Below are 16,828 nucleotides of genomic sequence, written 5' to 3'. Positions count from 1 at the left end.
CTGCAAAACCTAAGGCATTTATTTTCAGGCCCCTTTGCACGAATAATATGCACACAAATTATAGAGAATTTATACAACATCACCTTGAAAAAGAATGAAAGAATTTTCAAAGAAAACCTCCATGTTTGTGTGAGTGTTGTGTCAATTCTGGCTGAGTGCATGGCTTCCTTTAATGTCATTGGTAGTGGTTTACATACTTCTTTTTATTATAAATAATCATATCATTCAACAACACACATTGATTTCTTATGGCTAGAATTTAAAGTATATAATACCATTTTGTCAAAATAGTTAAAGATATCTTTCTATAAAAAAGCAATGTATGCTATTCAATATGTGTTCACACTCATTTGTTTAGGGTGACTCTTTGGGGCTTAGACTGTAGTCAAGAGAATATATTTGAATATAGGAGCACCTAAAAGGCTGATGTAATGATTCAGCCTCCTAAGTCTACATGCCTACAAAGGGGACTGGTCCAAATTTTCTGGGCCACCACAGTCCCTAGAGCATAAACCTGGAAAGGACTCCCACCTTTGCCATGAAGAGGATCCACACTTCCTTTCTCAGCAGTAACTGTAGTGTCCGTTTAATGCCAAAGCCACCAGCCCTGAAAGCTGTGTAAGCAGATGCTGAGATGTAATAAGCCTGACTTATTGTTTTAAGCAATATCACTTTTCTCATGAGTGATTTTGCCTAAAGCTAAAACAAAAATCAAATTTCAAAAACTTAACAGGGAATCATTATTTTTTATTTATTTTGATTTTATGTTTGTTTTTGGTTTTTCAAAACAGGGTTTCTGTGTATAATAACCCTGGCTGTCCTGAAACTCACTCTGTAGCCCAGGCTGGCCTCGAACTCAGAGATCTGCCTGCCTCTTCCTCATGAATGCTGGGATTAAAGGTGTGCCCCACCATTACCTGGTGGTTATTTGTATTTTAATTGGGAAATTTTCAGGCTCTTTCTCCAGACAGAGGAAGGCAATGTTCACTGTTAGAGATACAGGTATGCATTGTTTAGTAGTGCAGAATGAAAGCACATGTGAATTACAAGCTGGCCCAAGATGGTTTAGCTGAGATCTACTGACTGCTGTGAACTATCAGTGAGTCACGATGCCCATGCCCTTTTGCCCGCAGGAGCTTCAAGTGCGCTGTGCAGAGGGTCAGGCCCTGCTGAACTCGGTACTGCACACCCGGGAGGATGTGATCCCATCGGGCATCCCCCAGGCAGAAGACAGAGTGTTGGAATCCCTCCGTCAGGACTGGCAGGTTTACCAGCACAGACTGGCCGAGACCCGGACGCAGTTCAACAGTGTGGTGAACAAACTGAGACTGATGGAGCAGAAGTTCCAGCAAGTGGATGAATGGCTCAAGAGAATGGAGGACAAAATCAGTGTCAGGAGTGATTGCCAGAGTAGCCGATCCACCAAGGAGATCCAGTTGCTTCAGATGAAGGTGCAATCCCGGGAAGTCCCCGAGCCTTGTCAAAGCAGATTACCTTGCGGAGCTTGTAGTTTGTTTCATGGAAACACTTAGAAGTTGTCTGTCTGAGGTGGATGTCTTCCGAGTTTCCACTATGCTGGTCTAGAACATTTAAGATAAATAAAATGGTTCTCCTCGCAGCCATTACTTCTTAGGTTCATCTTGGACAGGTTATACTTTGGTGTTGGGCCAGTGAGATGGTTCAGCAGGTAAAAGTGCTTGTTGCACAACCTCATTACCTGAATCTGGTCCCTAGCCATACGGGAAGGACAGAACCACCTTAAAGTTGTCCTCTGCCCTACATACACACACACACACACACACACACACACACACACAAGTGCACACACATTAGTCACTAAATGTTAAAAACATGAAAATTTTAAAATAGAATACAGTTTTGTGAAACCATCATATCCATTTTCCGTGTCTGCTGATTTCCATTATAGAAATACGGAAACAACAATCTTTTACAATTATGATTATGATATGAAAGGGATCTTATACAGTTCCACAAGTTAGTAATTCATAACTAGCTTCTTTCTAATTTTTATGTAAGTTCCTTTCACACAGTCAAAACAATTTATAGGCCTTGATAATTTGTTGTCATTACCCATTTTAATATTTTAAAATTGATTAAACTGCAAGAGAAGATGTGAGACACTCTTTAAAAAGGCGTTTGAACCAAAGTATAACGTACTAAGGGAGGTGAAAAGTGAAGCACAGCCCTGGAAATGTGGAAGCCCACATGGGCAGTCTGTTTATATTGGGTTTCATAGTCTGAGTTGATGGGGATAACTGACCAGGTCTCCTCGAGGAACAGGTTCCACCAAGACATGAACTCAGGCCGCTGGATTCAGAGTCCAGAGCATTAATCATTACACCACAGGATCTGGTGTTTAAAGGAAGGTGCTGAGAGTTATAGATACACAACCATTATCACATTGTTGTAACATAATTTTTCACAGAGATTATATTCGACACATTTTTGGAATTGAATCTCAGAATACATATATTCATAAACACATGTGCAAATCATGTTCCATTCAGACGGTACATACAGCGTCAGTCCGATTTAAGACTGTCCAGGACTGAGTTCCTTTTCCTCTGGTTCTGATGTCATTGCAGAAGTGGCATGAAGACCTGTCAGCGCACAGAGATGAAGTTGAGGAGGTGGGAAGCAGAGCACAGGAGATCCTGGAGGAGAGCCATGCGAGCAGCAGGATGGGCAGCCAGGCCACCCAGCTGACCTCCCGCTACCAGGCCCTGCTGCTCCAAGTGTTGGTGAGCTGCCCCCTCCCCTGGCATTTACAAGAGACAGCTGACATCCTGAGCCTAGGCGGTCTTCACCAGCTCCTACTGAAGATGTCTGATGGTCCACATCGGCCCTGGCCCTGGGGCTTTCATCCATGGTTCAATCTCTCTTTGCTTTCACAGGAGCAAATAAAATTCTTAGAAGAAGAAATCCAGAGTCTGGAGGAAACCGAATCATCGCTCAGTTGCTATTCAGATTGGTATGTCTCCACTCAGAAAAACTTCAAGAATGTGGCTACCAAGATAGATAAAGTCGACGAAGTAATGATGGGGAAGAAGTTGAAGACATTGGAGGTAGGCAGACATCCTTCTGGCTCCAACCTCCCTCATCCCCTCATGATCCTCTTCCACTGGGTAGATCTAGAAGCTGACTCCAAGCTGCTTATGGCCCTCAACTCATCATTTTAATCCAAATATGGTTATACATGCTTTAAGGCCAAAGCTGATTCCACTCATGTGTGAGGCATAGTCTCATGAATGGCCCATGGGCAACTGTCCACCATGTCTTAAGTTGACAAATCCTGGTGGTTAGATCTTAAACTCACATCTAGGTGTATTGGCAGACTAGAAAATAAAATCTTTTGGGATGAAAGTTTGCTGAGGATAAAAGACACATCAGATTCCTCTTTAAGTCTCTGACTTGAAAATGATATATTGATCACGATTTAAATCCTGTGTTGAATTAAAGAAAGGAATTTCAGATTCCTTGATAGGTCCAACCTGGAAAAAAAAAACTTCACAAACTTATTTTGAGGGACTACAGAATGATTCCAAATAGAATCTGAAAACCTTTATTTTCAAGGAAGAAAGAAAGAAAGGAAGAAAGGAAGAAAGAAAGAAAGAAAGAAAGAAAGAAAGAAAGAAAGAAAGAAAGAAAGATCCACACTGCATTTGCTCTGTGCTGTCTGGTTTTATATCAACACAAGCTAAAGTCATCTGAGATGAGGGAATCTCAATGGAGAAAATAACCTGTATGCAAGACTATAAGGCATTTTCTCAATTAGTGATCAATGTGGTAGAGCCCAGCGCATTCTAAGTGGTGCCATCCTGGGCTGGTGGTCCAGGGTTTATGTTACAGTAGGCTGAGCATCAGTTGCTGCTTCCTGGTTTCTGCCCTTTCTCCTTTGAGTTCCTGTTATACAGAACCGAGTGAAATAAACCCTTACCTCTTCAAGTTGCTTTTGGTCATTCTACAGCAATAGTAACCTGCTTTCTTTCTCAGGTTTTATTAAAAGACATGGAGAAGGGCCACAGTTTGCTGAAATCAGCTCGAGAGAAAGGGGAGAGGGCTGTGAGGTTCCTGGAGGAAAATGAGGCTGAGGAACTGAGGAAGGAGATCCATGGCTACATGGAACAGCTGAAGGACCTGACTGGCACTGTGCGGAAGGAGCACGTGAGCCTGGAGAAAGGCCTTCACCTGGCCAAAGAGTTCTCAGATAAGTGCAAAGTGCTGACCCGGTGGATGGCAGAATACCAGGAAATCCTGCACACGCCTGAAGAACCCAAAATGGAACTGTATGAGAAAAAGGCGCAGCTATCCAAATACAAGGTAGACCCTTGCGACTTACTAACACATGTGTGTGCACATCAGGCAAGGACTGAATGGGAGAGAGTCTATTCCAAAGTCTTCACCCACACAGGGGCTGAAGGGTATCCATATATATCCTCTTTGCTTCTGGTTTATGCAGCTATAGTGTTGTAATAAGGCTGCATGTTTGTTTCGGCCATTCAGCAGCTCAGACCCAAAATAATCACACAGAAACTATATTATTTAAATCACTGGTTGGCCCATTAGCTCTAGCTTCCTATTGGCTAACTCTGACATATCAGTTTAACCAATCTCTAGTAATCTGTGTATTGCCATGAAGTTGTGGATTACCCGGTAAAGTTTCCAGCATCTGTCTCCAGTAGGGATACATGGCTTCTCCCCACTATAGTTGGCAAACATACAACTTTGGCATGATTCTTCCTATTAGGGGCTAATATTCAAAAGTTAATATAATCAATAAACATACCTTTGTGATACAGATATATGGATCTTCTCAAGGGTGTTCAACTCCCAATCCTGTAGCTGAAGAGCCCACCATAAACTCATCAGCTTAAAAATCTTATGAGATACTTTTGCAAGTTTTTTTCCCTGTAGCTCGACCACATGATTCTCAAATGTGACCTTGGTCACTGATATTACATCTATCCCAGGTGGTCACTTCGGTTCTTTCTTTGGTTCCCCAGTCCTAGAATTTGACTCACAGCAAATTGAAAATGAGATAGCATGGTTTAAAGACAATGACTTCTAACGGACCAATTAGAAGGAATGTTGTATGATTTTTTTTCTTTTCTTTGTTTTTTTTTTTCTCTTTTGGCTCCCAAATAAATCACACATTGAGGCTTATTCTTAGTGATGGCTTTACCTTGGTTTGTTTCTTGTCAGCTTCTCTTAACTTACCCACAACTACCTTTTGCCTCTGGGCTTTTTCCTTTCCTTACTTCTGTCTCTCTTACTTTCACTCTTACCCTGTGACTGGTTGTGTGGCTGTGTGGCTGGCTCCACATGTCTTCCTCTCCTTGTTCTCTCTGCCTGCCAGCCCTGCCTATCCTTGCTCCTGCCTCGCTATTGGCTGTTCGGTGCCTTATTACAACCATCAGGTGTTTCAGACAGGCACAGTGACACAGCTTCTCAGTGTTAGACAAAAGCAGCATCAACAAAAGCAACACACCCTACAATAATATTCTACAACAGGTAAACACCAGGGAATTTAGTTTCTGGAGGATCAGTAATACATTCTAGAGATACAGAGGAGATATAAACAGGTAGAGAATGTTAGAAATTTCACCTGCTCAGACTTTCAAAATAATCACCAAAGTTGCCTTCCACTTACATGTAATGTATTGTCACAGATGCCTTAAACATTTCTGTCCACTTAACTAAAAACCAGGCATAGATCAAGATAGAAAGACATGTATACATATGTATGGGTGTGTTTGTATACACATATATACATATACATACATGTGTGTGCATGTGTGTGTATATGTGTGTGTGTGTGTCAAATTAATGACAAATAACTCAGTACCTTGACAAAGTTGTAGGCCTTCAGGGTTTGCTAAATGGCCCTTAAGGATTTAGCAACAGTCTTTAGGAATGACAGTATACAGGCTCACCCCCAAACTGCTTCTCCAGGAGCTACTGGCATTTCTAGCTACGATGCTGTGCCTGGCCTCCCCTCCAGGCCTGACAGCTTGACGCTGAAGATGTACTCATGAGAATTCCCTCCTCTCCTCCCCCAATTCAGATTGATTTCCTAGTGTAGTTAAGTATGTTTTGAACCTGTCTCAGCAAGTGCTGGGCGTTTTCTACCTAGGTCCCACTCTAACTCAAGCTGCAACAGACGTCATGCTCTCTGAACTGAAAGATGGTCCCTTTTGTTGACATTTGTTGCTATAGAAAGTAATGAAGTTGGAGGTAGAATATGAGCTGTGCTCAGTTTTGCTAAATGACAATTTTTCTATTTTTCTCCTCCATGCAAGGCCAGTACATGTGTTTTCCCCCCTTTTTATAATAATGTAAAAAAGCACAAGCTATGGCAAAGTATTCTCTTTTTAATGCTTTGTACTTCGTTGAGTCAATAAATATTTGCCAGATCCTTCTCTGAGGTAGGTGGTGGTATGGCTATCACAGTCACCTGTGTAATTTCTTCTTGGTCACCCCAATGAGATGGCTGCTTTTCCTTTTTGTCTCTGTGACTCAAGTCACTGCAACAAATGGTGCTGTCCCACGAGCCGTCTGTGAACTCGGTGCGAGAGAAGGGTGAGGCACTTTTGGAACTGGTACAGGATCAGACGCTAAAGGACAAGATACAGAAACTTCAAAGTGACTTCCAAGACCTCTGCAGCATGGGAAAGGTGAGGAGGGGGTGGCACTGAGCGTGCTGACTGCCCAGGAGGTGACAAAGCCTGCTTCTGTCCCCTCTACTATAGACTTTTGAGGACTGGCATGGGCCAGAGGCACTTATATAGCATGACAGCTGATTTTTCCATTCCTGATGGTTTTCTACGTAGTTCATTTCCTATTAGATGCTGTGTGGATGGAGCCCATGCCCTTGACTACACTATCCGTACATTGTAAGCTGCATCCTTGCCCCATCCTGGTGGTTTTCGGATGCTTGCCTAGCTTCCGAGTTACCTTAGACATTTTTAGATATAGCACAATTCTGAGTCGGTCTTAGGCTCAAAAGTCAACTCTGACACAGGCCTGGTTTTGCAGGAGCATGTCGTCAATCTGGAAGCCAAAGTCCGAGACCACGAAGACTACAACAGTGAACTCCAAGAGGTAGAAAAGTGGCTGCTGCAGATGTCCGGCCGCCTGGTGGCCCCTGACCTTCTGGAGGCCAGCAGCCTGGAGACCATTACCCAGCAGCTTGCCCACCACAAGGTACAGCTACCCTCAGCACACGGTGGCTTTGACGGCCCTGCCACTGTGTATGTGTCTGCATGTGTCTGTGCATATGTGGTACACACGTGTACCCATACATGTGGGTACACACGTGTGCATATGCATGTGTGAACATGTGTGTCTTCAAGTGCAGCTCTGAATTATGACTGTGCTTCAAGAACCTCATGTGAGCCTCACGTGCAGCTCACAATTTAGAGCCATTGAACTTGATCCTTGGGAGAGTAAAGATTACTCAGCTCTTAGCACTCGGCTTCTGAACACGTTGCACATTGTTGAGCTCATAGATTTTTTTTTTGTCTTGAAATTTAGTCTGCATGGATCATTTAGCAAAGAAAGAGATTCCTTCTACTTTAGAAACACATGCCAGCCATGGAACACAGAACTGGTAGTCAGTCTGCAGTCTAGGCCAGCCACATATCCTTCCTAACTGGGAGTTGAGCCTCTCTGGGGCGGTTGTCCTAATCTTGTCTCACCTCGTAACTGTGCTGGAAACCCTAGGGAATGGCATTCGTGAAAGCTCTTTGTGAACCACAAAAGGCAACATTGAGGGCAGACATTCTTATCTTTGCAGGTCTGTGTTCTTGGTAATTACACATACTGCTGACAGATGGCATGTGGACCATTTTATGGAATGGCCCACTCTGATCTTAAGGAGAAATAATATTATCTATGATGTAAATCAATACCCTGTGGTGTGCTATGAAGACATAAGCCTCTTTGCTGGAAGAAAATTTCACCTCACAAATAGGAGCAGAAAATCAACTACTAATCTATGACCAGATTTCTCTGAACATGCTGGGTCTCATTTGATCCTGGAAGCTAAGTGGGGCCGGATGTGCTCAGAACATGGATGGGGGACAAACAGTTATTGTGCTGATATTGGCAGGCTACAAAAACATGCTCTCCTATTTTGCATCCTGTTGCTGTGGTAACTACCATGACCAAAAGCAACCTGGGAAGGAAAGGATTTATTACACCTTACGGCTCACAAAGGGAGTCAGGGTGGGGATTTCAGTGCAGGGACAGAAACAGACCATGGAGGATGCGGACTGCGGCCTTCCTCGCTATGGCTTGCTCAGCTGCTTTCTTGTACAACTCAGGACCACCTGCCCCAGAGTGGCCCCACCCATAGTACACTGGGCCCGCCCACATCAATCATTAATCAAGAAAATGCCTTACAGACTTTCCCAGAGACCAGTTTCATAGAGACATTTTTGTCGATTGATGTTCCTTCTTCTTAAATGACCCTAGCTTGTGTCATGATGTCAAAAGACTAACCAATACATATACTAACCTATAGTAAGAAAGCTGCTAGTTAGTTCTCAGCCCTTTATTCCTAAAATCATCACACAGAAACTGTATTATTTAAATCACTGCTTGACCCATTAGTTCTAGCTTCTTAACTGGCTAACTCTTACATATTAATTTAACCCATCTCCATTAATCTGTGTACTTCCAAGTGGCAGTGGCTTACTAGGTGAAGTTTTGGCATCTTCCTCCAGAAGGGCTACATGGCTTCTCTCTAAATCCTCCTTCTCTCTCCCAGCATTCCATTCAGTTTTCCCCACCTAGCTGTGTTCCCCTATAGCTCTGCTATAGGCCCAAAGTAGTTCCTTTATTAACCAATGATATTCACAGCATGCAGAGGGGAACCCTGCAGGAATCTAGAAAGTGATTTTTTTTTCTCTCTTTCTCCTCTCCTTCTCCTTTCCCTCTCTCCCTCTCTCTCTAGCCCAGGATATAATACATCAGTTTCAAACTGAAGACAAAAGTGGTTTCCACTTTTGTTTAATATCCACTCATCCAAGCCCACTGGACAAAGGAAGATGCAGCATCCCTAAGAGCCCAACCGTGATTCCATTATGTAGAGATGCATCTCCCCAGGCACCCTTGTGTTGAAATGTGCCCCTTGCGACCTATAATGTCTCTAGCCTCCTTTGCAAGCTTGCTTCTCGCCCCCTGAACAATCTGTGAGCATGCTCACTGGATAATGAATATGAAAAGAGTTGTAGGGCCCGAAGTCCAGAAGGACATGTCCAAAACTGGAACGCTTGGTTATTTACTGCTAGGTTACTTTGATACAACCTTTCTGGGCTTTAGTCCCTCATCTGCATGCCAATGGCTTATTTACAATTTCCAGACTACAGTGGACAATTAACTATAAGCATGATAGTTATTTTTATTCATCTAAATGTTATTGGGTATACATTATATATTGTATCATTACAGAAGCCAGAGCAGTAAGTAAATTAAATAATATATCGCCTGAGGTTAAAAAAAGAAAACAAAAACAAAAAACTATGCCTAGGTTCTAACGGACAGATCTGACACACGGGTGGACATCTTTGACCCTGGCTGTGTGGTCGTAGCAAGTGCCTCTCTGAGGCCACCTGTGCACACACTGTAGTCCTAAAGTCACTTCACTGTCATGTGACTGATCCACAGCTCATTCACTCTTCCCATTGGCGGCTTCCTGAAATACTCATTTGCTTTTTTTACCTAACATATCACCAAGATAAATCACAAAACTCTTTTAAAAGTTCTGCTAGACAATGAAATGAGATGTTAAACTCGATGCTCAGTAAAGAGGTTGTCACAAGCTGGAGACGGAATCCTGGGAGTTCTCTACCTCTTCTGTTGCAGGCAATGATGGAAGAAATAGCAGGCTTTGAAGACCGCCTGGATGACCTTAAAACCAAAGGTGACACTTTGATTGGCCAGTGTCCAGACCACCTGCAAGCGAAGCAGAAGCAGAGCGTGCAAGCTCACCTGCAGGGCACGAAGGACAGCTACTCGGCCATCTGCAGCACAGCGCAGAGGGTGAGTGCTGTGGAGGCTTCCCCACAGTGACGAACTGAAGAGGAAGGCTGGGTTTTCAAAAAAATGGGCCAATGCCTAAATCTTTAGAGTGGTTTTGGTGTTTCGTAAGCAGACAGAGTTCACAACCAAACAAGCATGTCGGGCCTCTGCTCCATGTGAGGAAGCTTGGAAATTAGATGTCCATTTTCATCCAATCCTTTAAAGAAAGGATTAATTATGAAAACATATTAGGCTCGGGATGTAGCTCACTTTGCAGCATGTCTGTCTAGTGTGCACCATGCCCGGGTTCTGATCCTCAGCACATATAACCCAAGAGTGGTGTCTTATGTCTGTGATCTTAGCACTGTAGAAATAGAGGTCACAGGACCCGAAGGTCATAGTCACCCATACTATACTACACTGCAAGTTCCACGTCAGCCTGGGTGACATATAACCTGTCTCAAACAAAACAAAAGATAGAAGCTGTTCAGTAAATTGGGTGCATTGACTCTTGCCTAGAATCCCTACACTTGGAAGATTGAGGCAGGATAGATGGGAAGAGTTCAAGGCCAGGCTAGGCTGCAAAGTGGGACCTTGTCTCAAAGCAAGCAAACAGAAAACTTATATTGGCAGTTTTTATTTCTGGTTTTTTTTTTCACACACAATCAAAACTCTCCATAGTTTGCCATTTATTCTGAAGCACTAAAATAAATGCATTTTCATTCTCACCATTCATTAATTTTTAACATTTGGAGGCCGAGTTTTCTACTCTGAATATTTTTGGGCACTTGAATAAAAATTGGAAATATGAAGTAAGTCCTTGTCAGTTTTGGATTGTACTTTAATGGGTTTATTTCCACAAAACTGCATTCTCGATGCCATAGAAATAGATCTACAATAAATAAGAATTGTTCTTTTAATAATAACTAGTATTGTCAGCAAGTTGATTTCTATTGTTAGAGGCATTGGTTTTTATTATTTTGATTTTGGTTGTTTTGGTGGTGGTGGTGGTGATGAGCTTTGTTTGGTTTGGTGTTGTTTTTGAGACAGGGTCTTGCTCTTTCACCCTGGCATAGATCTCACCATGTAGACAAGGCTAGCCTCCAGCTTTCAGAGATCTGCCGATTTCTCCCGCCAGAGTGCTGGAACTAAAAGTGCATATCGCCATCCCAGCTATTGTGATCTCTAAATCATGTCAAGTGATTCTGTTTTTAAAGTATTACACTGGGCTGGCCAGGAGGAACTAATTGGAAACACTGGGAAGAGAGACTGATCTGTGTTTATAATAAGAGAAATAACAGGAATTGTAGACAATGCCGTTGGTTCCTTAGACTGTAAAAATTCACCTTTTTTGTTTTTTTCTTTTAAAATGAAGACATACTAAGTTACATTGGCCTACCTCGAGCTCATTTTATAGACCAAGGTAGCCAAGTTGATCAAACGATTGGAAATGAATTGACTGAATAGTCATATCAGAAAAACATATATAAATGAATCTCAATTGTTCTTTTAAATTTTTTTAGATTATTTATTCTATGTGTATGAGTGTTTTGCCCTAATGTACATTGCACTATGAATGTGTACAGTCCCTGAAGAGAGCAGAAGGGGCTCTTAGCCCCTGGGAACTGGCATTCCAAATGGCTATGAGCAGTCCTGTGGTGCTGGGGACCAAACCTGGGGCCTCTGGGAGAGCCACTGCTCTCAACCATCAGATCATCGCTCCAGCCCCTGGTCCTGAGTACAGTTTCCATGGTGGAATGTGTGTCTCAAACTCCTCCACTTCTCTGTGTATATTATTTATTCCTAGCAAAAGCATCAGAGTTAGAGAAGTTTGGTTGTCTTTTAAAAATGGTGAATCATTGCTTTTTATTTTTAGCTCCTAGTTTAAACAAAACTCCACTATTTATAATACAGAGAGAAGCTTCGAGAACCTCTGGCTTATGTTCTTATTTATTTCAATGACTTCATGTACTCTAACACATTTTATTCCTTATATGAACAATGGATCTGTCATATCTGACGTTGTTATATGTGGATGGATATAGAAATTATAAAGTGGACTGTGTCCAATGAATTTTGTATCAAATTTTGGAACATTTCTGATCATGTTAGATGTACATAGTAGTAGGGAGTCCTGAGGATTTAAGTTGCCTGCTCCTCATGCTTATTCAAGTAGAGACAGACGTCAACTCTGACATCTTGGCCCCATTCTACCTCAGGTGTACCGCAGTTTGGAATATGAACTTCAGAAGCATGTCAGCCGGCAAGACACCCTGCAGCAGTGCCAGGCATGGATCTCTGCAGTTCAGCCAGACCTGAAGCCCAGCCCACAGCCACCTCTGAGCAGGGCAGAAGCTGTTAAGCAGGTAGTAGAGTCTGGGAAGTTTATTTTCCTTATGAGTCATTCATTCATTACTCTGCCAGATTCCAGGAGCAGCAAAGGATCAGGGAAGCCTGACCTCATAGTCTGTGTTCTAACACAGGCAGGGGACCTGTGGAATAGACAGAATATTGTCCGTTACCAAAGCTCAACTCTAAGACCTGATCAGTAGGTGGCTATTGTCTCCATCACTTAATTTCTCCGAGCCTGAGTTCTCTCCTGTGTGAAACAATGCTTGTAAGTACAGCTCTTACTCGACACACATGAGGAGTTGGTTTCAGGGACCCTGTGGGTACCCCAATATGCAGGTGTTCAATCCCTTGTTGGAAATTGTGTTTGATATCAGCGATGATCTTACCCATGCTTACCCAGCTTCTTCACACCCTCTATAGATTATTTTGAACACTTCATGCAATATAATCTCACAAAAATGAAATAGCTGCTATGAAGTTGTGTAGGCAACCATGATGAGGAAATATGTCTGTGCATCTTCACAACAGATGCAATTTTGGTTTCCTTCAATGCTCTCAGTGGACGAGCGTGTGGGTACAGAATCTCGGGCTAAAGGGCCGGCTGTGCATGTAGTTCTGAACTCTGCTGAAATCCAAATGCCATCTCACAAAAGAATCTGAGCTGTAAACAGAGAAGCAATGCTGACCTCCCCCGTGGTTGTTTTTCTTTCTCCACAAACGAGGTGCTTAGGAAGGGATTGCGGAATGGATGATGAAGGGAATGCTAACTGTTGCCACATGAAAGGAATTTACTGCATATTAATATTAATCTGTGGGCTTATAATTATGCTACAGAAACTTCCTTAGGACATGAAGAAATATTTTAAAACCTTTGGGCTTAGCAGATTAACATGCAGGGCAAATCTTGTGAGAAATAGAGGAATTTGGTTGTAAATGTTATGACTGCCAGATGAATCAATGGGATCAACTAAAAATTTAAAATTTCTTACTTCAGAGATCAATATAATACCCTTGCTCATTTAGTCCATAGAGAAAGTGCCTTTTTATTCCATTCTAGTGTGAACTGGCTTAGATGATTTATGCTGTTTAAGTCATGAAAATGTTCCCATCAGTGCACACATCATATTTTGGAAAGCACCATATCAGAAAAAAAAATATGCCTTTTTTTTAAGCCAAGAAAAAATAATTAAAGGCTACTTATATTCTGAGTTCTTCAATTTTACAGTCTGTATTGCGTATTAAATGACATGAAGCCTTGAGGTCCCTCATGGCATTCTTGCAGATCCTCAGATTACACCTTCTCTGTCCTCTCTTACCCCTCCCCTGCTCCCCTTCATTCCTAACAGCCCACATTTGCTCTCAAGTCTGCTTTTCCATTCTCTAAATTACATGTATGAGAAAAACCATGATGCTCGTCCCCCTTAGTCTGGCTTGTTTTGCTTAACGCGGTGATCCTCAGTTCCCTCACTCTGCTTCATGGCAGAACGTTACGTCTCCATCAAATCCCTTGTCCACATTTTTTCCCACTGTAAGCTTCCTTGAGTCACTCCTTCTCTGTGTGGGCCTTTATTATGGATGTAAATATTTAATATCCAAAGTAAATATTTCTCCTGTGTTCCCACCAATAAAGTGTTTCTCACAATGGCCTTCTGCCAGAACAGGGCAGGATTCGCTGTGCTAACCAGGAGGCCCCCACTAATCTTGCTCAGGTTCCTGAGAGTGCAGCTCTGTGCCCCACTGCCCTCTCGCAGCCTTTCTGTATGCCTGTCACCTCCTTGAAAGTAGCCACAGAAGAGGATTCAAGGCCATGGACCATCTGGATCTGAGACACTGAAGACGAAGGAATTTTGTTTTGTCAGTTTTCTTTCTGTTCTTTCTTTGTTTGTTTTGTTTCAACTCATTAATGTTTTCCTTGCTGGATGCTGTCTTCGTGCCAAGCTGTACAGGCCTCTCACAGTTGTCTAGTACAGAGCAGACGTGGGGCTGGAGCACCCCACTACTGAGGACTCCACACAGAGGCAGATTTGGAGTTAGGCTTTGACCAGCATCTGCAATGTGGCCCCAAGTTGTATTTTGACCCTCTAATACCCTCTCCTGTAGCAAGCACTCTGTAAACACATACCAGCAACTCACCATGTGACCATAAGAGACTGGCACAATGATTCAATCCCATTCAGAGTTACTTGTTTTTATAAGGCATGGGACAGGAATTGGAGAAATGAGAAAAGTATGCCAGATTGATTTGTCTTGGAAGTTAATGCTAGCCATGATCATTTACAACTGTCTCTACTGGTTAGGGTTAAAATAGCTTTATTAATCACAATGTAAATCATTGTCCTTTAAATTACAAGTATTTTTAAAACTCAACTCTTGACAGTTTATTCTCTTATCATTTCTAAATGCTCATCTGTCTGGGACACGGGTCAAGGCTGGCGTCCGCAGGACGCGGGGTGATGCTGCTCACACTGGTTACTGATTGGTAGAACGACCAGTCACTTTGCCCAATGGATACCCAAGGCTCTGCTTCATACTTGGTGGGAAGTAGACCAGTATTTCTTATATCCACATGAGAAGCAGACAGGTCCGTGCTCTCCGTTGTGTCCTCTGTAGACTGCTCACTCCATGGTAAGAGCAGCTCTCAGGCCAAGGCCTGGTCATGACTCTTCCAATGCCATCCCATTATCCTTCAGCATCAAATAGGCTATAATCACAACTGGCCAAACAAAGGGAGACTTGAGGTAGCAAAGAGTTTACTTTTTAAAAATCTGCTGAGACTGGAGCGGTGGTCTAGACTTGGGTGACGTCAAATTACCCTCCAACCCCAGGGCCATTCAGCCATGATGAAGCACATAGTCAGACGCCATGATTAATAGTGGTTGGGATGTTGTTGGTTCTGAGCAGGTGCAGTCTAAGGATGCTACTGAGCTTCCCACAGTGTACAGGACAGACCTCCCCTCGAAGAGCTGTTTGCCTCAGTCATCCATGGCTCTGGGATTGGAGACGGTTGAGTAGAGGCAGAAACCAGAATGGGATTGGAAATACGCTGCTGTGGAGTCACAGGGCTTTCTCCATATAATCCCGTGTTCACCTTTTCTTTCCCACAGGGTATTTAGCACAACTGCGCTAAATATCTGTGGACGTATTACCTTGTCTGTCCTTAGAAGAATGCCAGTCCCATGATGGCCTACGTTGTATTATGTTGACTACTTTATACCCAGTATCTAAAATGTATTTTTCCTCAATGATCTGCCTCTGCAAAGAGACCCATGTTTCTGTGTTTCTATAAAGAAATGAGAAAAAAAATCTACTCGCATAAGCCGCTCTTGGAATGTGATCAAGGAAAGAGCAGGTTATGAACTTCTTGCTGAGGAAGGAACCCCAGCCATATCACTCCAACGAAGCTTCTCAGCTCACCCGGTCTGTGGTCTCGTCTCCATGATGCACACAGCATGTGAATGAGCAGAGGAGACGAGGCTGTGACTTCTTTTCCTGATATAGAAAGGAAACGCAAATGCTGCGAAAAATCTGGAAAGACTGGAGACAAGCCTTGGGTTTCCCCTCTCCCAGACCATGCAGACTGCTTTAATTATAATGCAAACCAGATGGTGGACAGACAGATCCGCCAGTGTGTTTGGAATTCTCCCCATGAGTCACAGATATATTTCAGGATGGTGGTGAAAATACTGGCAAAGCAAGACGGCGTCTGAACTTTCAATAAAATGCTCCCAACCACACAGTTTGCTACCTCAACAGTGCGCCCCTCTCATTGACTCTGACAAACCGCTTCTTCTTTTTTTCAGGTCAAACACTCCAGAGCTCTGCAAGAGCAGGCAAGGACCTACTTGGATCTCCTTTGCTCCATGTGTGACTTGTCAGACTCCTCAGTGAAAAACACCGCCAAAGACATCCAGCAAACAGAACAGCTGGTAAAAACAAAAGAGTTGCATGATGGCAGCAAACTGTCTGTTTAGTATGTTCTCTTCTTCAGATCTTCTTCGAAGGCTGTCAGGTTTAAAGAGAATGTTTCCTGGTCTAGTCCTGCTGTAATCCTCTTAGGTCATAATGATGAACTATTATACGAATGTGTTAGCCATCATGAACATGGAAATGGGTACTAATGTAGTGGAATCGCAGCTGAATTGTTCAGTCTCCTCAACCCCCGTGTTCAGTCTCCTCAACCCCCGTGTTCAGTCTCCTCAACCCCTGCCATCTGTACATCCCCAGTCTAATGACCAGCTTCTTGCTATTTTCATATTCTCTCACACCCTTCTCCTTTAAGTAACACTCAACCTGGGAAACTGCCTGCCCTCGCTTCTTTGTATCAGGCCTGCCATGAGCTAGTGCTTAAATACTCCAGAAAGGTGATAGCGTCTAAGTATCTTAAATAGACACAACAAAACAAGTTATACACCTCCCAAAGCCAGCAAAGCAG

The 16,828-nt window shown here is 43.0% G+C and overlaps 1 protein-coding gene across 1 annotated transcript in view; it reads left to right on the top strand.

Annotated features, from left to right (window-relative positions):
• Syne1 (spectrin repeat containing nuclear envelope protein 1) overlaps nt 1-16,828 on the top strand; it is a 477,339-nt gene that overhangs the window by 260,786 nt on the left and 199,725 nt on the right. The window contains exons 67-75 of the mRNA XM_087912026.1: nt 1,134-1,451; nt 2,607-2,762; nt 2,916-3,086; nt 4,015-4,341; nt 6,543-6,695; nt 7,057-7,224; nt 9,889-10,065; nt 12,264-12,410; nt 16,197-16,322. Coding sequence (XP_087768152.1) covers nt 1,134-1,451; nt 2,607-2,762; nt 2,916-3,086; nt 4,015-4,341; nt 6,543-6,695; nt 7,057-7,224; nt 9,889-10,065; nt 12,264-12,410; nt 16,197-16,322 — 1,743 coding nt within the window. The remainder of the gene's footprint in view (nt 1-1,133; nt 1,452-2,606; nt 2,763-2,915; nt 3,087-4,014; nt 4,342-6,542; nt 6,696-7,056; nt 7,225-9,888; nt 10,066-12,263; nt 12,411-16,196; nt 16,323-16,828) is intronic.

The sequence above is a fragment of the Myodes glareolus genome, chromosome 1 (assembly GCF_982192425.1).
Source record: "Myodes glareolus chromosome 1, mMyoGla1.1, whole genome shotgun sequence".
Taxonomy (NCBI): domain Eukaryota; kingdom Metazoa; phylum Chordata; class Mammalia; order Rodentia; family Cricetidae; genus Myodes; species Myodes glareolus.
Note: the sequence above shows the minus strand (reverse complement) of the source record. Positions and strands in the feature narration are given on the sequence as shown.